The 24,610-nt window shown below is 35.0% G+C and overlaps 1 protein-coding gene across 1 annotated transcript; it reads left to right on the top strand.

The window, feature by feature from the left end:
- Window positions 1-1,168: 1,168 nt before the first annotated feature.
- On the top strand, window positions 1,169-2,016 carry LOC107874237. Its single transcript, XM_016721076.2, has 2 exons — window positions 1,169-1,701; window positions 1,791-2,016. The coding sequence occupies exons 1-2, from the start codon at window positions 1,169-1,171 to the stop codon at window positions 2,014-2,016; spliced, it is 759 nt and encodes a 252-aa protein (XP_016576562.2).
- The last annotated feature ends 22,594 nt before the right edge of the window (window positions 2,017-24,610 follow it).

Here is a 24,610-nt window from a genome sequence, read left to right as displayed (position 1 = left end):
GTATAATTGTACATCCATTGGCAAATAAAGCACAAGATATGCCCATGCATGTATCAAGGATTAAGCGACCATCTAGATTCAAAGAGTCACCATTCACAATGAATTTTGGTTCAGTGGATGGTAAGTACACTAAAATGTTAAATATGGTTAACGAATTTGTTTACTTTATATATTTTAAGATTAGTAATTTCTTGTTATTATTTAATAGCTAAGAAATATGACATGTAACCTACAAATATGCATCATTACATTAGTCACACTTTTTTGACATGATAAACTTTAAATATGTATTTGTTGAGATTACTACTAAGATTTGTATTTAATGTTATGTTGTTTTTGTTATTCATTAGATTTTTGTTATGACAAGTATGTTAATTAGATTAATTCTAAATAATTAAAATACATAATTTTTATGTTATCTTGGAATCATGTTTATATTTTGTTGTTAGATAACTTCAATATGTATAACTGATGCACTCATAATATATATATATATATGCGACAGTTATGTATACAATTTTTATACTATGATTTTTGGATTTATTATATAAATACATCTGTTTCATTATTATGTATATCACTGCACAGAAGGGGAGCACAAAATATTCTATCAGAAGCATCCATTCGTATCTCATCCGGTTAATGATATAGAAGACACTAAGGTTACCAACAAGTTTCTGAAGTGGTTGTCTGTGGATATTCTTAAATTTCATGCAAAAAGGTATTACATTTGAGCACCTAATTGTAATAATAATATTTACATATAAGTTTTTGTTAATGATGAATCATTATATTTAATATCTGAACAAAAGCAACAAGCAAGAACACTATAAGAAGGGCAAGTCCAAAATTTCAGTAATCAATTTTGGAGTTTTAGCTGTGGAAAACAAGAATTGGTTCTACATTATGGGTACTCCTGGACAATCATGGTCTGATGAGGTAAGTGTTCTGCTAATAAGTGTAAAGGTTTTATATTTTGAATGAAACTTTATTCATTGTTACATATGTATATTCGCAAATACATATGTACTTATTTGTTATAAGTATATTTCTCTATACATATGTAATTATTTGTTACATATGTACTTATATATATATATATATGTAGTGTTACCTGCTAGGACTTTTAATTTCATTATTTACTTTTAAGTATGTTTTTTTTGTCATAATGGAGCATATTGATGTATGCTTCTACTATCTGCGAAAGAAATCTAAGTATGATTCGAATACTTCATACAAGTACAGCACTGTAGACTGTAATTTCATGAATATTATAAATAGTGTGCTAGCTATATATAGAATTGATGATGATTCTCTTAATGCTGGTGGAAAGGAATACCATTTGAATGAGTACAAAAATGGATTCCGTATGTATGCTACAGTTCCTTGGCATACGGTTGATCATATTTTTATTCCTATCAACATTAAGGCTAAACATCATTGGGTTCTTGCGGTTATATCTTTTAATGATAGATGCATTTATGTATATGATTCTTTGTCGTCTGCTGGTCATGATGCTGGGGTACTTGTTGAAGTTGAAAAGTTAGCTGAGGTTATACCTATATGTCTTGTTGCATGTAAATTTTATGAGAAGAAAGGTATTGATATTGCTACTCATCCAAATTACAAATCCTATGACAAGATGGATCTATTTGATGTTTATGTGGTGGAGGATTTGCCTCAACAACCAAGTGCCAGTTTGTAAGTATTCATATACATATCAATTGTATATATACATATATATTATTTTTATAGAATAGATTCTTATTTCTTTAAATATGTATTTGCAGGGATTGCGGTTTATATATGGTGACATATGCCGAGTGTCTCACCTTTGGAGATATTGTTTCACCTGTTGATTTTGATCCAGATCTGATTCGTACGAGATATGCTTCTATTTTGTGGAATTATGGTTTGAATAAAGAAGAAGAGAATGGACAAAGTAATGATGAAGCGCCAATGAAACCTCCTCGTGAAATTAGTTTAACAGAAGACACGGAAGTTCATGAAATTTGATGTTTATTTTTATTTTGATGTAGTTTACATTATTTAACATCATTTGGACAACACTTAGTTGAATATTTCTTATTTTAAATCAGTAACTTTTAAGTTAATGAAATTTGATATTTTATTGGTTGTTATGCTACAGTTTAATATTGGTTCTACATATATATTTGTGTTACTACATATATTTCTTATTTTCACTCAGTAGATTTTAATGTACAAATATATACTATTGGTTCTTGATTGTTATGTTACAGTTAATAGTGGTTCTACGTATATATTTGTGTTCTACATAACCATTTCTGCTTAATATTGTACATATTTTTTCATTTCTTGTTAATGTGTAACTTTAATGTTCTACATATATATTTAATTTTTTGTATTTATTTAGGAATAATTCATATCATCAATCCTTTACATATATATATTTATGAATAATAAGTAAACTTATTATTAATTTTTATATATGTTCATACGTACTTAAAAGAGTATAATATGTATTTTCCAGATTTATGTTTATCTTAAAGTATCTTACATATAATATCACCAATTTAACAATTACAATTACAATAATATAAAAAATATTTATCAAAATTGAAAATCACATATATTTTTCATAAATGAAAAAAATCTTGAGTTGTTTATTCACTTAACGTCAATCAAGTTATCATTTGTTGTATTTCCTACATGAACGCCTATTGTGATCTTTTAAACCACATGAACTACAACAATTTTTGCTCTTCTTTCCAAACATATCTCATCCGAATTTTCCACGGTCCTTCTTTAGAGGTCTTCCAGGGGGTCACTTGTATTTCGGCGGCAGAACAATCTCATCCATAATTTCCTTCGGAACCACCCAGTCATCTTTGTGTGGTAGTGGATAAATTGGAAGATCATATGTTCTTAGATGGTTTTTGGGTTATAAAGATCAGAGCAATATGGCCCCTTCTTGAAATTCTTATTATCAAGAACTGCACAAGAATGAACACACGGTATCTAATCCAATTGAAATGCATTGCAAGAACACTTTTTTTTACTAAGACAAACAATAAAATATTTCTCCTTGTCGTGGACTGTATGATGTACTCTGATGCAGGTATAACCTGAAATTATTAAAAAAAACTAATTATTAAAAAAAAATTCATCTCAATGTAAATACTATTACATATATAAAAATGATTACAAAAATTCATCATACCTTCATACGTGTACACTCCGCTTCATTCTGTTGAAGAATTTCTTTAAATTTACCAATAAGATCCATAAAAGTATACAACGCCTGCTGTCTGTTTTCACATTTCCATCATCCAAACATCAATCTAACTTCCTCCATAAAATCATATATTGGTAGTTCTCTAGCTGAAACCAGCGCAGCATTAATGGACTCGGCAATGTTTGAAGTCAAAGTCCATCCTCTATGAACGAATGCATACGATCTAGCCCACTTATCGTAACCAGCCAATTCCAAGTAATTCTTCACTCTAGCATTAACTGCCTTCACTTTCTCCATTAACATGTGAAATTCACTCTTTAAATATGATTTTGCCATAGTATAAAAGACATCTGATATTGCATCATGTGATTTTCGAAAAAAAAAATTCACATTTCCCTATAGATGCCACATACATGCACAATGTGGTACCTCATAATACACGTCACTAACAGCTTTTATGATGCTTGCATTACGATAAAAAACGACACACATATCTTTTCTTTCACCGTATGCTTCCTTCAAATTCTCAGAAAACCTCCTCCAACATGCATCATTTTCAGAGTCCAGTACACCATAAGCCAAAGGAAATATATGTCCTGCATATTGGAAAAAAAATAAAACTTAAATGTTTTTTTTTAAATATAATAATGCATATGTATATTATAAATACATACATAAACATGGAAATATATGTGAAGTGAAATACTTAAATTCCAGTGCACAAATAGAACTATTAAATATGTGAATTATGCACATGTATATTATAAATACATACATTCACCTGGACACATTTTGTGAAGTAAACTACTTCTAGTGCACAATCAAAACTCTACTGCACATGTATATTTTCAAATACAACTGACACTGATCATAAAATTTATATCATATATGTATATTATAAATACATACACCTGAACAAATTTTGTAAAGCAAACTACTTCCAGTGCACAAACAAAACTCTACTGCACATGTATATTTTCAAATACAAATCACACTGATCACATAAACATAACTCATATATGTATATTATAAATACATTCAGCTGAAATATATTTGTAGTCAATCACTTATCACATATATCTTACCAGCTCCATCCATAGTACAAGCAGCTACGAAACTGCCAGTATAAAGTCCCCTGAGATGACTTGCATCAACTACTATGACAGGTCTATAATGATCAAACCCTTGGATGAATGAAGTTAGTGCTATAAATATATATATATAAAAACTCATTTTCTTCATTTTTTTCATTCTTATATGTGAACCTGGATAACTTGTGTTCAACACATGTATGTATGCAGGTAGTTTTTCGTACGATGCTGATGGTTTTCCTCTTAAATCTTCAAGTGCTTGTTCCTTATCTCGCCAACACATAATATATGTTAAATCCATACTCATGTCTTCCTTCATGTCACTTTTAATATCGGATGGACTGTATTTCCTCTTGTGGCATTTAAACTTTGGTTTGACTATACCACCAATCAACTTACTAGTACCATGCAATTTAGGATAAATCTTATCTTTGATTGGACAGATATGTTCAGGTAAAAATTCTCTTACATAAAACAATGTAGATTCGCCGATAGCAGATGCACGGAATAAAAATTTAAATTATCTGGATCTGCACAACAATGTATAACTGCAAACAAAAACAAAGACATATACTCAAATACAATTACCACATATTAAAAAAAATATTATAATTCACAATAAACTTACCATGTTTACTAGATCTTGCAGATAGTGATTGAAAATTCTCTCGAATTGTATAATCTTTCATTACCGATTTTAATACACTTTTTGAGATATAAACTTGATCAGCCTCAATATGTTTATGATGTGGGTCTGAGATAATAACTCTAGTTGTATCCATTTCAAATGCATCCAAACATTCATTTGAAGCCGAAATAGTTAACGCTCTTTCAGTACTTGTATTTACCAAGCTACTATCAGTGACAGACATCTTCATAGGTTCACCAATACTCAACGATGAACATATCAATGTGCTGAAATTTTCTTTCTCAAAAATACTTACATACAAAGGCAAAATACTAATATCCTTCAAACCCATGTCATTACGTATATGTATTTGCCCTGTACTATCTGTTAGTTGTTATTCGATTTGAATACACTTGTACGTCAAATCAACATCAATGTGAGTAGCCAGTACTGTGTAAAGTTGGTCATACGTAGAGTTTATGCTCAACAATATCGCATCACCAGTGTAGTGTTCATATTGTTGTTCATATGTCCATCTACCAGAGTGTTTAATAAGAATAGCTATACTTCCCATTGTCAATCTCTAGAAATTTCAAAACAATAAAAATATTAATAACTATGATATAAGTACTATAACACCAACTACGACTAAAATTAATATATGATTCAAAATTTTTTCAAACCAACGACTGCTTAAAAAAAAAGGTATTTCTTCAGTAAATTTAGCATTATATTTTACTTAAATGACAAATAAAAAATTAATTTGTTGATAAATACCTATATTTTCACCTTCGAATTTTTGATATTTTCTTCAAGACGTTATTCGATCAGCATAACTAAAAAAAATTGAAGAAAAACCTTTTTAAATTTGAATGAGTATTTTTGGATTTGAATTGCAAAGCTGAATATGGTAACCGTTTTTGAATTTGAATTTGAAGATGTAATTTAATGTTTGTGGTAACAATAGAGTTTTAAAAGGTTAATAAACCTATCAAATTAAATGTTCCTTTATTTAAGGAACCGTTTTTTACCATATTAAAATTAAACCGATTGAAGATATATTAGGAACACAATCTTTAATTGTATATGTATTTAACTAGCAACAGTTTACTCAAATACAAAATACATACTGCTATTTTATGTAATTTTTAAAGGGTTGCTATAAAACTTACAATTAAGGCTCTATAGTTGCTATTTCTGAAATTTTCCCATATAAAAATGAGCTAGCAATAGTTGTATGTGCCTTTTTTTACTTTATTCTTTGATTATTTTGGATAAAGTTTCAATCTTTGCTTAAAAGATGTATTTATGCTTTGTTTAAATTCATTGTTGTTGGATACATTTATTTTTAGTATGTAAAGTTATTTTCTTTATGTTTAGAAGAATAGTTAATGTTGAATGTTTTGCCTTTTCACCTTATTCTTTGATTATTCGAATAAAGTTTAGATCTTTACATGAAAAACGATACTCATGTCTTGTTTAAACTTATTGTTGGTAGATATATTTGTTTTTAGCATGTAAAGCTATTTCCTTTATGTTGAAAAGAATAGATAATATTGATTGTTTCTCTTTTTTTACGTTAATTCTTTGTTTATTTTGGATAAAGTTTAGATCTTTACTTGAAAAACAATACCCATGTCTTGTTTAAACTTATTGTTGGTAGATATGTTTTTTATAGCATGTAAAGTTGTTTATTTTATGTTGGAAGAACAGTTATTATTATTTGTTGCGCCTTAATAAAAATAGTAATTAGTTAAGTCAAGAATTTGTCATTTGCTTACTAATTATTTTAATGGATTTCAAAACCCTCATATAAGATATGAAGTGCTAGCTTTATTTTTCATCCAAGATGTTTATTCTTCTTTGTTCTCATGTTGTCTTTTCAAAATGATAAGAAAGTTCGAACTTTTGCGGCTAAATAAAATTATTTGGATATTTTTGATTCATGCATAGTATGATCGTGAAACTTTTGCTTTGCATTTTTTATTTGTTGACTCTCATTCTTTTGCAAGTGTCCTTATTCTTGTCATTCAAAAATTAGTTCGTGATAGTTTATTTTACTTTGAAATATGTCACTTTTATGCCTTGAACATACATTAATTTCTTTATCTTTTCTTTGCATGCAAGAAAATATCTCGAGTCCAAATGGACTCCTCTCCTCTTGCATTTCATAATGAGTAAATGACGCTCACCCCTTCGAGTCAAGTTCGAAGTTTAAACCCAAGGTCCACTACATGGCATGCGGGCGCTAGAAGATAGACGAAGAAGGAAAATGGGTCAAAACCCATTGATGAGGTCACTAAGAGACTTGAAAAGTCTCAATTTTTATTATTGTCTTCTTTTTATTTATTCATTTATTCATTCATTCATTCATTCATTCATTTCGGCCTCGAAGCCAAAGTTATATTTAATACAGGTGGAGCAAGACTCAAGCCAAAAATAGTTTAGGACAGGTGAAATGGGTCGGAAGCCCAACTAGACTAGGACAGGTCTTGTTGATTTGGGCCCAATGGCCTAAATCCTTTACTTTCTCCTCCCTTCCCCTTTTATGTGTTTATTTATTTATTAGTTTTGTTTAGACTTAGTTAAAATCCCTACAAAGTCTCCTAAATCTATTTTACACAAGTCTTTTTTTGAAAAAAATTAAATCACTATTTCAACAAATTAATCTTTTCAAAGTTAATCAAAAGACGATTTTCAAACAGTCCGGATAACCGCAAGTTAGCGGACGTTTTAGGTGCCTAACACCTTCCTAAAATGTTAATAGGAACCGCTTATCTAGAATCTCTAACTTAAAATGATTTTCCTATTTTGAATAGTTTGAAGTAACTTTTATAAAGGTTTCTTAATTTCTTTTCAAAATTAAGTGGCGACTCTCTTCAAAAGTCAAAATTTCCGCAAAACAGAAATGGCAACTCTGCTGGGGATCTTTAACTAGGTTCTAACCAAATGATTTGTTTCATCTTTTGATTAACTATTTATGTGTTTCTATTATGTAAAGTTTAATTATCGCATCTCATGGCATATTCCTGTATCTTATAAACTGTTTTGGGGTTTCGTGGATGTCCCGGCCCCTGCAGTTTAATTCCAAAATGTGTTGGAAATACGAACAGCTTATCAGCACGTGAGTCATCTGACGTTGTTCGTATTTTCAAACTCAAGTTATCCGCTTGAGAACCAATGTTCAAACCCACTCTAGACACCTAGGATAGAACAAAACCAAAACCCTATTTTAGGCATGAGCCTAGGACGACCCAATAACCGAGCGGGGTATTGGGCCCATTATAATACCTTCCCTACGTATATTGACCCTGAGTCAAATATAGACGAACCATATTTATGTGTTGAAGAAAATTTATGCCTGTCTAATTCAATCCATTATCCTTTGGGGGTCGAGAAAAAGCTTGATTTGCTTACTTTCGTAAGAAGAATTGAAGCAAGTTAAGCAAGAAATTGATCGATTTGGGAGGTTGCATCTAAGGCACAATTTGAGCGCCGACGAATGTCACCAATATGAGAAGTGGACAAAGCTAAGAAGGCAAAGGCAGACGAAGGAGCCTCCAGTAACTAGTTTTTCTAATCTCCCCTGCGCAGGAACTTATCCTTTTTCATGTTATTTTCTTTTTTCCCCAAAGATTGTATCCCTCTTTTGTTATCGTTTGTATGCATTTAAGCCCGTTTCGTATCTATATAAGTTGGGGTATAATGGATTGACTTTAGGGAAGCATATACTTTCTTCAAAAATCGTTAGGCCTGAACCCTTGGCTCAAAAAGGGTCACCCCAGTGAGGATACGCATTATTATAATGTTTTGTGTGCTTGTGGTGTTTGTTTGGATCAAAGGCAAGTTTATTCGCTATGCTCCTATGGATGAATTTTTCTAGGACTCAAACAATTCTATATGCTTATTTTCTGTCAAATATTTTGCATTACTTATCACATACGGAAACTAACACATCTGCCTTTGAGTTGTTTTACTTTACAGATAATAGAAATTACTCCATGTTGGTATAAGCTGGCAAAACATCCCCACTTCACCCGATCTAAATCGCACAAAATCCCATCCTCTAGCCATCATTCAAAAATGATGGGAAATAATGAAGAAAGCGCACTGACTATCCGGCATAATGTGATAGCGGAACAGAATGAGATGATTGCGGAACTTGCAAGAAAGTTAGAAATGCTTCAGGAAGAAATAAATCGCACTCGGGATTTGGCTAACTTGGCCATCACCATCAATTCTCCCGCTCCGGGAGGACACGGGACTCCACTCCAAATTCCTCCCCTTAGCACACCTATTCTCGGGAATCAGCTAAATAACGTATCATCCGGCTCCGCTCCTCTATTTTTCCAAAAAACAAATCGTAAAAATAATCCAAACATCTACTATCCACAAAATCCATCTGTAACCCCACAAAACCCACCTTCAAATCCATTCTCAAATCCTCAAAACATATTTCCAAATCCTCAAAACACATTTCCAAATCCGCAATATTCACTCCCAAATCCACAAAATACATCAAACATACCTTTGAATCCACCAAATTCATGTCCAAATCTGCGAAATCCTTCTCAAACTCTGCCAAACTACTCACAAAGTCCGCAGAGCCTTCCCAATTTCCAAAATGTCCTTCCCACTTACCAACTAAATTCCTTTCATCCACAAAATAAAGCCTCCCTTCCAAATCCCCTTCAGGATATTGTATCCCCTGACACCTATGAACCCCTTCCTAATCTCGAGATGGACCATTACGAGGAGAAGGAGAAAGAGTGGAAGCCCCAGCATGAAAGGAATTTACTAGCTATGAAGGAGGAGATCATAAGGATCAAAGAGGCTCATGGAGCCAAGGACCACGACGGTTTGGGGTATGACGATTTATGTGTTCACCTGGGAGTAGATCTACCAGAAGGGTACAAAGTACCTAAGTTTGAGATATTTGACAGTACCAAAAATCCAATGGCCCATCTAAGAAGGTACTGTGACCAACTGGTAGGAATAGGGAAAAATGAGGCTTTATTGATGCACTTATTCAATCGAAGTTTGAATGGTGAAGCCTTGGAGTGGTTCATGTCTCAGGAGCCAAAAAATTTGACTGGTTCAAAAACATTAGCCACATCAAAATAGTCCCTGACCAGTATTCACAAGATCGGATCAAACAAAAGAGCATTGAGAGTTTTTGAGACTATGCTTTTCGTTAGAGGAAAAAAGCTGCCAAAGTGCAACCCCCCATGTCCGAAGAGGAAACGGTATCCATGTTTTCTCGTGCTCAAGAAGGAGAATATTGTACTAGGATGGTGTCCGCTATCAGACCAACCTTTGTGGATTTGGTAAAAATAGAAGAATCATTAGAAGAAGGTATTCGGATAGGAAAAATTGCCAAAACCCCGTCATCATCTGGAACTGCCATATTTTTTAAGAAGAAGAAGGAAGAGGTAGGTGGGGTTTCTGCCAATTCTATTACAAAATTGAAACAGCGGTTCAACTCTAGAAATGTTTTATCTTCCCCGCCATCCCCTAACCTTCCGCACGCATTCTATGTCCACCCCCAATACCAAACTCCACTCCCAAACATCCCACCATCATACCAAGATCCATAGCCAAATATCTTTCCCCAATACCCAGTTCCACCTCCAAATTATCAGTCTCATTTCCAAACTACTCCCCCAAATAGCCAAACAAATTTCCAAACACCTCCAAATTACCACCAAGTACCCCCTCCTACAAACCTAAGACCGTATAACCCCCAGTGTCCAAACCACGAAAAGAAACCTCCCCAAAACTTCACCCCACTAGCTGAAAGTCGTACCCAATTATTTGAAAGATTGAAGAATGCTGGTCATTTTCAACTAGTACTGCCAAAGCCTATCAATCCTAGATCCCTATTTTATCACCCTAATCAAAATTGGGCCTATCATTAGCGGCAGTAGGGCATAGTACCGAGGACTACCTTATCTTGAAACACAGAATCCAAGATCTGATTGATCAAAAGGTCATCACGCTCCAAGCACCTACTCCAAATGTTAGCAATAATCCACTGCCCAACCATGGGGGACCTACAGTTAACATGATTGAAATAGAAGGCGAATGGGCATCTGGCAAGACCATTACCCAGGTGAACTCCAAAAAATTCAAAAGGGAGGAAGAGGTAGGAAAGATAGAAAAAGCTATGGTTGCCTTAAGTATTAGCGAGAAATCCCCATTTATAGTAATGATTGCACCGACTCAAGGGTACGCTCCCCCTCTAAAGAAGGAATTTATTGTGCAAAATTCCATTTCCGGGGATGATGCAATTAGGACGATGTTACATCCCTGAGGAATAGACCAACTAAAAGATTCATAGAAAAGGTCAATCACTGAAGGAGAGGCTGAGGAATTTTGGAGGCATATGCAACTAAAGGATTACTCAATTGTCAAATACTTGCAGAAAAAGCTAGCCCAAATCTTTATCTTGACACTATTATTGAGCTCACAACACCACCGACAGGCTCTGTCGAAGGTCTTAGAAAAAACGTATGTTCACGCAGGAACGAGCATTGAGAATTTGGCTACAATGATAGGGAATATTGTAGGGAACCATCGCATATCATTCAGTGCCTAAGAGTTGCCGTTTGAAGGAGCAATGCACAACAAAGCCATGTATGTCACCATCATTTGTTGAGATTATGCAATTAATCAGGTATTAATAGATAACAGATCTAGTGTGAATATTTTTCCCCTCTCCACGTTGGTCCAAATGGGCTATGATTTGGGGAAAATTCATCAAAGCTACATAAATATGAGAGCATTAGATGGAGGGCAGAGAGATACCATAGGAGAGATTGATTTGCACATCCAAATGGGGCCTGCTGAGTTTAAGACTAAGTTTTATGTTATGGATATCCATCCTAGCTACAACTTGGCTTTGGGAAGACCATGGATACATGGGGAAAAGGCAATTTTATCACCCCTTCATCAATTATTAAAGTTCATTTGGAAAGATCATGAAATAGTCATCCAAAGAGAAGGAAGTCGAGTGGACCGTCCCAATGATTATGTGACGGTGATTGAAGATGTTCCAAAAGGTAGCAGTTTCTATATAGTAGAAATTGTAAACGTTGCAGAAAAAGATTCGACACCCAAAATATCAATGCCTTCTGTCTACAAAATGATTGCAACTGTGATGTTAAGAAATAGGTTCGAACCTGGTCGAGGCTTGGGCAAGAATTTATAAGGAATTATCAAGCCTATTGTGATCCCAGAGAAAAACTCTAATCACGGGTTAGGGTATCAGCCTACCAGAAAAGATAGGGTTGAGGATGAGCCAACAAAGAGTCTGTTTAGGCCCTTGCCACTCCTGTTCTAGTCATTTCCCGTACGAGAGATGTCAGATGATGATGGTCTTGGGGATAGGATAGGAGATTTGTTTGAAGGATGCAATGCTGTACCAGAAGATTTCCCAGAGTCCATCGGGGTGAAGCAGATTATGCTAGGGGAGGCTTTGGAAAATTAGACCTCCACTCCACTCATAACCCATCGCCCATCGTGGTAGATGATAGGGCAATTACTAATAGTTTTAAAATTGGTAATCATCTGGAGGAGGCCCCGCGATCCACCTTTTATATCTCAAAACTTTATTTTCGTATCTTACTACTTTCAAAAAAGGTAGGGGCTTGTATTTATGTAAGTCACAAGCCATGGTTTTGTAATTATTTTTCAAATTTTAATGAAAAGGCCTTCATTTATTTGGAAAACTATATTAGTTCTAAAACGCTCCTACTCATATGTTTTGTTATTTTCTTATCATCTAACTTAGTTTGTTTGTCCATTACAGTAACAGTAGCTTAAAACCTGCCAATGTTGTGTCATGTCAAAGCCTAAATGAACAAAATAAAGGAGACGATGATGGTTAAAAGGACGATGACGAGGAACGGTTAGCTGAAGATATGGAGGAATTTGAGAATCGCAAAAAACACAATCTGGAAAAAACTAAAACAGTCAACTTGGGAGATCACAATGAAATCAAAGAGACCAGTATCAGTGTCCACCTCGCGGAGCCACAAAGGGAAGAGCTTATCCACCTGTTCCGAGAGTATGTCAACGTGTTTGCTTGGTCCTATGATGATATGCTAGGGTTGAGCACCAGCATTGTGTCACATAAATTACTGATAAATTCTGAGTTTGATCCAGTCAAGAAAAAAAATGAGAAATTCAAGCCAGATTTAAGTCTAAAGATCAAGGAAGAAGTGACAAAACAAATCCAGTCTAAGGTTGTAGAGGTCACAAAATATCGGACATGGTTGGCCAACATCGTCCCTGTGCCAAAGAAAGGCGGCAATATTCGAATTTGTGTTGACTATAGAGACTTGAACAGAGCCAGTCCTAAAGATAATTTTCCGTTGCCCAACATCCACATTTTCATTGATAATTGTGCAAAACATGAAATGCAGTCATTCATTGATTGTTTTGCTGGCTATTATCAGATACTGATAGATGAAAAAGATATAGAAAAAATGGCTTTTATTATGCCCTGGGGTGTTTATCATTACAGGGTAATGCTGTTTGGTCTCAAGAACGCAGGTGCAACATATATGAGGGCCATGATGATGATTTTACATGATATGATCCATAAGGAGATTGAGGTGTACGTGTATGATGTAATTATCAAATCCCGCGAGAGTTTGGATCATCTAACTCATCTGGAGAAATTCTTCAACAGATTAAGAAGGTACAGTTTGAAGTTAAATCCTGCTAAGTGTACTTTTGGTGTGCCATCAGGGAAGTTGTTGGGGTTCATAGTCAGCAGAAGGGGGATCGAGCTAGACCGATCTAAAATCAAGACAATTCAAGACTTGCCGCCGCTGAGGACCAATAAAGAAGTTATGAGTTTCCTGGGTCGTATGAATTACATTAGTAGATTTATCTCTCAATTAACAGTCATATGCGAGCCAATTCTCAAGATGTTGAAGAAAAATGCACTGAATGAGTAGACATAAGAATGTCAGAGAGCTTTTGATCATATCAAGGAATACTTGTCTGCACCACCGGTTTTGGTCCCACCAAGAGAAGGAATTTTATTATTCCTTTACCTTTCAGTCTCAGAAAATACTTTCGAACGCATTCTCGGGCAACATGATGAGACCAAAAGGAAAGAGAAAGCCATTTACTACTTGTGTAAAAAGTTCACACTATATGAAGCCCGTTACACTCTTATAGAAAGGACATGTTGTACTTTGACTTGGACGGCACAAAATTTGAGGCATTATCTGTCGTCCTATACAACTTACCTCATCTCGAGAATGGATCCATTGAAGTATATATTTTAGAATGCCATACCAAGTGGCAAATGTTCCTGAGTGAGTTTGACATTGTGGATGTAACCCAAAAAGTAATCAAGGGGCAAGCCTTAGCAGATTATTTAGCTGAAAACCCAGTTGATGAGGAATACAAGCCACTTCGAACATACTTTCCAGATGAGGAAGTTTTGTTCATAGGAGAAGATATCATGGAAATCTACCCCAGATAGAGGCTATTTTTTGATGGGGTGGTCAACTTCAAAAGTTCAGGAATTGGAGCAGTTTTGGTGTCAGAAATGGGCCAACATTATCCAGTAACTACTAAGTTACATTTTCCATGCACCAACAACATGGCTGAATATGAAGCTTGCATCCTGGGGCTCAAATTGGCACTTGAAATGGGTGTTCGTGAATTGCTAGCCATCGGAGATTTAGATTTGCGGATTCACCAGGTACGGGGAGAATGGGCGGTAAAAAACTCTAAGATTACTCCTTATGTGTAGCTGGTGCAAGAATTATGCAGAAGATTCAAGGATGTTGATTTCAGACATATCCCACGAACACAAAACGAGTTTACTAACGCTTTGGCCATGATATCTTCCATGATTCAACACCCGGATCAGAGTTACATCGATCCTTTGGAAATAAGCCTGAAGAAGCAACCCACGCATTGCATACATGTGGAAGAGGAGACTGATGGAAGGCCTTGGTACTATGACATTAAGAGGTATTTGGAATCTGGAATATATCCTGAAGGGGCTAGTAACAACCAAAAGAAGACAATCCGGCATTTGGCAAAGAATTACTTTCCAAGTGGAGAAATTCTTTTTAGGAGGACTACTGATTTGGAATTCCTAAGATGCGTCGATGCGGCAGAAGCCAATAAGTTGATAAACGAGGTACACGCTGGATTTTATGGGCCCCATATGAATGGGTTTGTCCTTGCCTGAAAGATCCTGAGAACCGATTACTTTTGGATGACTATGGAAAATAATTGTAGTAAGTTTGTGCAGAGATGTCCAAAATATCAAATACATGGAGATCTGATTCGAATGCCTCCACACGAGCTTCACGCAATGAATTCTCCTTGGCCTTTCGTAGATTGGGGCATTGATGTCATCAGACCAATAGAGCCACTAGCATTGAATGGGCATAGATTTATTTTGGTTTCCATTGATTATTTCACTAAGTGGGTCGAAGCTGCTTCATACAGAGCCATCACTAAGAAAGTGGTTGCAGATTTCATGAAAAATAACTTAATTTGTTGATTTGGAGTGCCAAAATAGATTATTACTAATAATGGGGCAAACCTGAACAGTCACTTGATGAAAGAAATTTGTGATCAATTCAAGATTGTGCATCGTAACTCGACAGCGTACCGTCCCTAAATAAATGGAGCCGTAGAAGCTGCTAATAAGAATATCAAGAAGATCTTGATAAAGATGGTGGAAAATGATAGATCATGGCATAAGATATCACCTTACGCCTTGCTAAGGTATCGAACAATAGTTTGAACCTCCATAGGAGCAACTCCCTATTTACTAGTTTATGGGAATGAAGCTGTGATACCCGCTGAGGTCGAAAAACCTTCCCTAAGGATTATTCAGGAAGTTGTACTGAGTAACGAAGAATGGGTCCGTGCACGCTATGAACAATTCATGTTAATTTTAAGTGGGGTAACTAGTTCTCAAATGAATATTCGCTCACCAAGAGAAGTATAAGGGCAAGTTCGCTCCAAACTAGCAAGGGTCATACATAGTTCACAGGGTGCTATCTGGAGGAGCTCTGACTTTGTCTGAGATGGATGGCACAGAGTGGACCAAACCAATCAATTCTGATGCGGTAAAGAGATATTATGTTTGAATGACGTTCTAGTTTTTGTGTTTTCTTAGTTTGTTTGTAATCACCTTTGTAATAATTTTGTTGCTAGTGTGTAACTGCCTAGAATCCTTTCCCTTTATATATGAACTATGTGATGACCTAAATTCCCAATAAAAGGGATACGTAGGAGGCCTATGTCAGCTTCGGTCAACCCATTAATTTCTTTTGTATATCCCTAGCATAGCCTAAACTACGTTTGACCTGATTCCTGCTTCAACGAGATACGTAGGCACCCCAACCGCTCGGTCATACAATCCTAAGAAAGGAAAACTGGGGCAGAATTTTCGAGAAGGAATCTCAAAAATTCACAAAAGAAGATCGACATCCAACAAAGAGAAGGAAGATCAACAAAGACTTCAGATCCACTCAGATTGGTATTATCTCAAACAAGTTTAAACTAGGGCAAAAATTTTGAGAAAGACCTCAAAATTTCCACCAAATGCTAGAACATATTCCGAATTCCCCAGCACCAGAGGTTAAAGCTTTTGAAACCACCAACTGTAACAAAGTCAGGGTAGACTCAATTTTTGGCTATGCTAGAACTACTTGAAGAAACCCTCCAACAATAATCATAAGTTTTGGAAACCATCCATCGGATATAGTCAGAACTGCGAGGAAGACGTTCATTGAGCTAGTACATGACATGACTGGCAAAAATTTTCTAAATTTTACAAAGTTTTCAAAATTATTTTCAAAAATTTAAGACTATTTTCAAAAATCTTACGACTCACTTACTTAGTACTTGCCTAGACATTATTTGGGATAGAGTGTCAGGGTGGAAGTTTCAATATGGTGGAATGCCCAAGAGATGGCAAGGAGCAAATCAAGGATCGAAGAAGGTCAACATGGAGTAATTTCATTGAACTAATCATTTTTCTGTGGATGCAAGGATTAATACGCAAAATGAGAGTCTCTTTCAAAAATTCCCGAGCAAATTGGGAGCCACAACAGATCATTAATGCCCAAGAACGATATTTTAGGGCAGCCCTAAAAATAGGTTTAATGCCCATTTATTGAGGACCTTTTGATTTGTCCATCTCATTTCTTGAGATCGTAGGTGACAAACAAAAGCACTTTGTCTTCTTTACACGTATCGTATTTAGAAGTTTCCTAAAAATAGTTGCTAGTAAAAGTGACTTTGTGTCTATTAATCGTCTACCTTGAGTACAGGTACATGTAGAAAGCAGGACACTGACAAATGAAGCCAGGCAAAATTATTTTATCACTGCCACAATGGCCATTGCATATCATTGCCGCAAAGGCCATTACATATCTGTTGATGCGCTAGACACAATGCTGGCATCGAGGATATCATCAACATCCAATATATCTGTCGATACACTAGACACAACGCTGGTGTCGAGGATATTATCAGTATCCAATATATATATCGACACGCTAGACACAACGCTGGCGTAGAGGATAGCATCAGCATCCAATATATCTATCGACACACTAGACACAATGCTGGCATCGAGGATATCATCAGCATCCAATATATTTGTTGACATGCTAGACACTACGCTAGCATAGAGGATATTATCAGCATCTAATATATCTGTCGACACGCTAGAAACAATGCTGGCGTTGAGGATATCATCAGTATTGAATATCTATTGACGCGTTAGACACAACGCTGGTGTCGAGGATATCATCAGATTTAATATATCTGTCGACATGCTAGACACAACACTAGAATCGAGGATATCAATAGCATTCAATATATCTATTGACATGCAAGACACAACACTGGCGTCGAGAATATCATCGTATTTTCATGAATTAGCATCTGATATATTAAGAGCACACGATTTGGAGGGATGCCTTCAGGTCGCTATCTAAGGATGAATGATATATAAGATTTCCTAGCAATTGACAATTTTAAAGTGATCTATAAGTCATATTATTTGAAATAGAATAGTGTGCAAGATCACCTATGAGTTGATAGACTATAGGTCATCCGTAAGCCATAATAACATCCTAACTGGATAGTATACAAGATCGCCCAAAAGTTGATAGATCAAAGGTTATCTGTAAGTTGCAACTAAATCCTTACCGAAGGATATGGAAGATTGTCAAATTGATACGTCCAAGGGTTCTCTATAAGCCGCATCATATCCAAGATTGATTATGTGCAGGATTACCTAAAGACTAATAATTTGAGGGATTATCTAAAATTCATATTGTATCCAAGGTCAGATGATGTGCAGGAACACCTGAAAGCTAGCGCTTGGACGGATATCTGTAAGCCATCTCATATCCAAAGTCGGATAATATGCAGGATTACCTAAAAGCTAACAATTCGAAGGATATTTGTAAGTCGCCTCATATCTAATGACAAATAATGGGCAAGATTATCCAAAGATTGACAATTTAAAAAAAATTATAAATCAATCATCGACTATAACCGGAGAGGTTATCATTCCACATACAACAAGTGATATAGGTAACCAAAAGGGTTGACATTCCAATACAAGATTACACAATTGTAGAGACCGTTCTGCATAAAGTATCGCCGATGTCCAAAATGGCCACCCCACTTTGAAGACAGATTAAACCCACAAATGTCATAATTATACAACAACCAAGAGGGTTGTTGTGTTTGTTGTTTCCAGTTATTTCATTCCAAACAGGTACATGAAGAGATGATTCCACTTTTCAGGCCACAATTCACATGGAGATATGGTAAAAGACTACCTACATCTTTCGTGAATTATGTTAGTACTAACACTTTTTGCTTGAGAAATTGTCGAGAACATCCGAAAGGATGAAAATCTCAAATCAAAACCACAGGTGTGGACGACTCTAAAAAGGACATAGCATGACATGAAACTCTTTCTTAGCAGCAAAATATGACATAGTATGGAGAGGGATGTCAAACTCTCTAGACGCGAGCTAAATGATGATCATCACCACCATCTAACCACTCTTCTATTAGAAGGAATATGGATATTTTGGGATATTCTGGTCTTACCTTTACCTCTGGGATGTTTGTTAACTCATACTCAGGGGAACTTTCTTTTTCTTTTTCTTTCAAATTCGGGTGGCAACACACTTAGAGTTTTGGAAATTAAGTCCAGGTAAATTCTTACCTATGGATGTGAAGAGCTCCACGTTCATGGTTAAAAGGTTACAAGCCTTTTTTCTGCAACTCGATCGACTTGTCACCCATCTTAAGCCAAAGATCGTCTGAAATAAAAGACTATCTTTTCTACCGATTGAGTCAAACTACAAGCAGTCTGATTCCCTGAGTCTCGCGGATATGTAGGCTAGGATCTGTGTAGAAAACTCGACTATATTCCAACCTCCCCCCTAATCCCTCTATTCCCCAGTTTCTCGATTTTATCAAAAACTCTAAAATTGAGATAACTTGTGAATATTTTGAAAATCAAGCTTTATGAACTACAAGTGGCCTGAATTCTCATAAAAACTGAGATATGTAGGAAACCTGATACCGAGGTTCGGCCATAACTCTATGAAACTCGTGCGATAAACTAACCTCTCTTAGACACAAATTTGTGATCGGACAAAAATTAGGAACGTCAACCTCCCTTTACCCAGGATTACTTGCATCCACCCTAGGGAGGGGGCAGTTGTTGACACCTAATTTTTGCCCTCCGCGACTAAACTTAATCCTGAGTTTCTTCAATTTTTAATAAAATCGAGATATTTATTTCCTCCGAATAAGAGTTTAGAAAGGTATACTTGTACGTGATTCTGTCACCTTAGGTAGCAATTATATATTATCATGCTCAATTATGTGATTTATACAATTGGATTACTTAAATGTTTACTCTATGGAATATTAGATTTTAATTAAAAATTATTTTGAAACTAAGCACACTAATTAAAATCTTGATTTGAAAATGATCTATTACAAAAATGGCTTATTCAGAAAAATGCTTACTTAATTTTATCAAATCAAAGAAGCTCGGGATTAAGCTAGTTGCTAAATTCGTTTTCAATCTTGACTCAATTTGGTCAATATATTAAACTAGATTAAATTGAAGTTGATTTGGCTACAATTGCAATACAATTGGCCAGTTAATCTTTAATTAAGTCAAAGTTTAAATACAATTGACTAAAGTCTTTATCAATAGGCTATTTATTAAATAGTTTAAACCTAATCCTAATTGAGGCTATGTCTTAAATAATTTCATCAGCCCAACAACAATAATTACCTACCCACCAGCCATTTTAAAAGGAGCCCAATCCATACTAAACCAACCCGGCCTAGCTCTTTAAAGACCCCTTTTCTTCTTCAAAAATGAGAAACCCTCAACCAAAGACAAACCTTAAACTGCCGTTAACCCGACCTAGACCCCTTCTCCACCCGAATATGGCAACCCATGGTTGAACCAACCCGCTTTCAACGCAAATCAAATTCCACATGACCTAAATATCTGCGAAATGACTCGACCCAGCTGTACCCGTGCATTTCACACATTCAGAGTACGGGAAAACCCTTGAATCTTCTAGAAAAAAGCCTAGGTGTCTCATCCAACATCCATATTTCGCGAATCTCGGGTACCATGGTACGAATTCGTACACATCTGGTCGTTTTGGATTGGTTTGGAATGGAATTTATTTTACCCTTTTTCAATTGGTCCACCTATTCTATTTTTTGGGAAAAATCCAAAGTTTTGGTATGGTGCAGGTTCGAAAATGAGACAGCGAGAGGGAAAGGATTTTCAAATCTTAAACCCTAGGGTTCCTTTTTTTAGGGATCCTAAAAATACCCTAGGTCTTAGGACTAAAGGAATGAGAGGTCACCATATTCTATAAGTTTTGAAGTTTTGGGTCGAGAAAAGAGGGGGGGGTTCTTATTTTCTTTCCAGGTTCGTTTAGGGTGTGTTTTTTTTTTTGAAATTTTGAGAAGAGTCTTAAAGAGCAAAAATTTTCGTTTTGAAGTGAAAAAATACTTTTAAGCAAAAATAGTTATTTTTATTTAGTAAAAATTTTTGTTTCATAAGTTGATCGGCTAATCAAAATTTTTGAGTTGTCGGCGACGTTTTTTGGTGGTGGTTGATTCCAACGAAGCTCGTAGTCTCGTTTTGCTGCCCCCAAAAAGGTAAACACACCTTTTTTTTATTTTAATTTTTATTATTATTTTCTTCTTCATCTTTTTTCTTCTTCGTAGTTCGTAGATATAATTTTATTTGCTGAGATTGTATGTTGTAGATGGCCTTGAAGGACCTAGGATGTTATGGTATCGATATTCTAATTATTTTCATGTTCATGATATAAAAATGAGCTAGCAATAGTTTTATGTGACTTTTTTTACTTTATTCTTTGATTATTTTGGATAAAGTTTCAATCTTTGCTTAAAAGATGTATTTATGCTTTGTTTAAACTCATTGTTGTTGGATACATTTATTTTTAGTATGTAAAGTTATTTTCTTTATGTTTAGAAGAATAATTAATGTTGAATGTTTTGCCTTATTCACCTTATTCTTTGATTATTTGAATAAATTTTAGATCTTTACTTGAAAAATGATACTCATGTCTTGTTTAAATTTATTGTTGTTAGATATATTTGTTTTTAGCATGTAAAGTCATTTCCTTTATGTTGAAAAGAATAGATAATATTGATTGTTTCTCTTTTTTTACTTTATTCTTTGATTATTTTGGATAAAGTTTAGATCTTTACTTGAAAAACAATACCCATGTCTTGTTTAAACTTATTGTTGGTAGATATGTTTTTTTATAGCATGTAAAGTTGTTTATTTTATGTTGGAAGAGTAGTTATTATTATTTTTTGCACCTTAATAAAAATAGTAATTAGTTAAGTCAAGAATTTGTCATTTGCTTACTAATTATTTTAATGGATTTCAAAACCCTCATATAAGATATGAAGTGCTAGCTTTATTTTTCATCCAAGATGTTTATTCTTCTTTGTTCGCATGTTGTCTTTTCAAAATGATAAGAAAGTTCAAACTTTTGCGGCTAAATAAAATTATTTGGATATGTTTGACTCATGCATAGTATGATTGTGAAACTTTTGCTTTGCATTTTTTATTTGTTGACTCTCATTCTTGTGAAAGTGTGCTTATTCTTGTCATTCAAAAATTGGTTCTTGATAGTTTCTTTTACTTTGAAATATGTCACTTTTATGCCTTAAACATATATTAATTTCTTTATCTTTTCTTTGCATGCAAAAAAATATCTCGATTCCAAATGGACTCCTCTCCTCTTGCATTTCATAATGGGTGAATGAGGCTCAACCCTTCAAGTCAAGTTCAAAGTTTAAACCCAAGGTCCACTACATGGCGTGCGGGTTCTAGAAGATAGACGAAGAAGAAAAATAGGTCAAAATGCATTGATGAGGTCACTAAGAGACTTGAAAAGTCTCAATTTCTATTATTGTCTTCTTTTTATTTATTCATTTAGTCATTTATTCATTCATTCATTCATTCATTCATTTTGTCCTCAAAGCCAAAGTTCTATTTAATACAAGTGGAGCAAGACTCGAGTCAAAGGCTCTAAAAATAGTTTAGGACAGGTGAAATGGGTCGAAAGCCCAACTAGACTAGGACAGGTCTTGTTGATTTAGGCCCAATGGCCTAAATCCTTTACTTTCTCCTTCCTTCCCCTTTTATGTGTTTATTTATTTATTAGTTTTGTTTAGACTTAGTTAAAATCCCTACTAAGCCACCTAAATCTATTTTACACAAGTCTTTTTTTTGAAAAAAAATCAAATCACTATTTTAACAAATTAATCTTTTTGAAGTTAATCAAAAGATGATTTTCAAACAGTTCGAATAACCGCAAGTTAGCGAACGTTTTAGGTGCCTAACACCTTCCTAAAACGTTAATAGGAACCGCTTATCTAGAATCACTAACTTAAAATGATTTTCCTCTTTTGAATCATTTGAAGTAACTTTTATAAAGGTTTCTTAATTCCTTTTCAAAATTAAGTGGCGACTCTCTTCAAAAGACAAAATATCCACAAAATAGGCATCTCCAAATATTGTGACTGGTACATTACAACTCTTTTCTCGTGATGTGTATTGCTTGCTTGATTCAGGATCCACACTCTCTTATATGGCCCTGTATGTAGCTGTATGTTTTAGTTTTGGTCCCAAGGTTATTTCAGATCATTTTTCTATTTCTACCCCAATAGGTAACTTTGTTGTTGGTAAAAGGGTCTATAGGGGGCGTGTGGTATCTATTGGTAGTAGGTAGACTTTGGTGAATTTGTTTAAGCTGGATATGGTGGATTTTGATGTATTATGGGGATGGATTAGGTACACTCTTGTTATGCATCCTTAGATTGTCGGACCCAAAAGGCTGTCCTTAGGTTCCCTGGTTAACTGGTTATTGACTGGGATGGTGGTTCCCTATCTCCTAGGGGAAGGCTTATTTCTTATCTTAGAGCTCGAAGATTAATCACCAAAGGGTGTCTCTATCATTTTGTCTGAGTTAAAGATTTTAACTCGAAAGGTCCTTCTTTACGCTCGATTCCAGTGGTAAATGAATTTCCTGAGGTCTTTTCAGATGATCTTCCTAGTGTTCCTCCAAATAGAAAGATTGTGTTTGGTATTGATTTGGTTTTGGAGACTCATCTAATATATATTCCTCCTTATGGAATAGCTTCGGCTGAGTTGAAGGAACTAAGAAGGAACTTAAGGATCTTCTGGATAAGGGGTTTATTCATCATAGTGTATCCCCATGGGGTGCACCAGTATTATTTGTATGCAAGAAGGATGGTTCCTTTCAAATATGTATCGACTATAGACAGTAGAATAAGGTAATGATTAGAAACAAATATACTCTTCCCAGAATCGATGACTTATTTGATCAATTGTAAGGTGTCGAGTTCTTTTCTAAGATAGATCTTCGGCCTAAGTATCATCAGCTTAAGATTAGAGAGGAAGATATCCCTAAGATGGCTTTCCAAACTCAGTATGGGCACTTTGAGTTCTTGGTGATGTCATTTGGGTTGACTAATGCCCCGACAGTATTTATGGATTTGATAAACATGGTTTTCAGATAGTTTATGAATCTTTTTCTTATTGTCTTCATTGATGACATCCTATTGTATTCCAAGAGTGATGTGGATCATGCTAACCAGATCTGTGTGGTATTGCAAACCTTGAAGAAATAGCAGTTATATGCTAAGTTCTCCAAGTGTGAGTTTTAGTTGAATGCTGTAACTTTTCTTAGTAATATTATTTCTAGTGAGTGGATCATGGTGGATCCTCAAAAGTTGGTTGTGGTTCAAAGGTGGCCTAGACCCACGAATCTAATTGACATTCGGAGCTTCTTGGGTTTGGCTGGGTATTATAGGAGGTCTGCCCTATTGACTAAGTTAACTCAGAATAAGGTAAAGTTTTCTTGGTCATAAGTGTATGAAGGGAGTTTTGAGCAGCTTAAGGATAAGCTTACTTAGGCTCCAGTTTTGATATTGCCTGAAGGTAATGAGGGGTTTGTGGTTTATTATGATGCATCTCGGGTGGGACTTGGGCGTATTTTGATACGGCATGGGAAGGTGATTGCCTATGCTTATAATAAGTTGAAG

The sequence above is a fragment of the Capsicum annuum genome, chromosome 6 (assembly GCF_002878395.1).
Source record: "Capsicum annuum cultivar UCD-10X-F1 chromosome 6, UCD10Xv1.1, whole genome shotgun sequence".
Lineage (NCBI taxonomy): Eukaryota > Viridiplantae > Streptophyta > Magnoliopsida > Solanales > Solanaceae > Capsicum > Capsicum annuum.
Note: the sequence above shows the minus strand (reverse complement) of the source record. Positions and strands in the feature narration are given on the sequence as shown.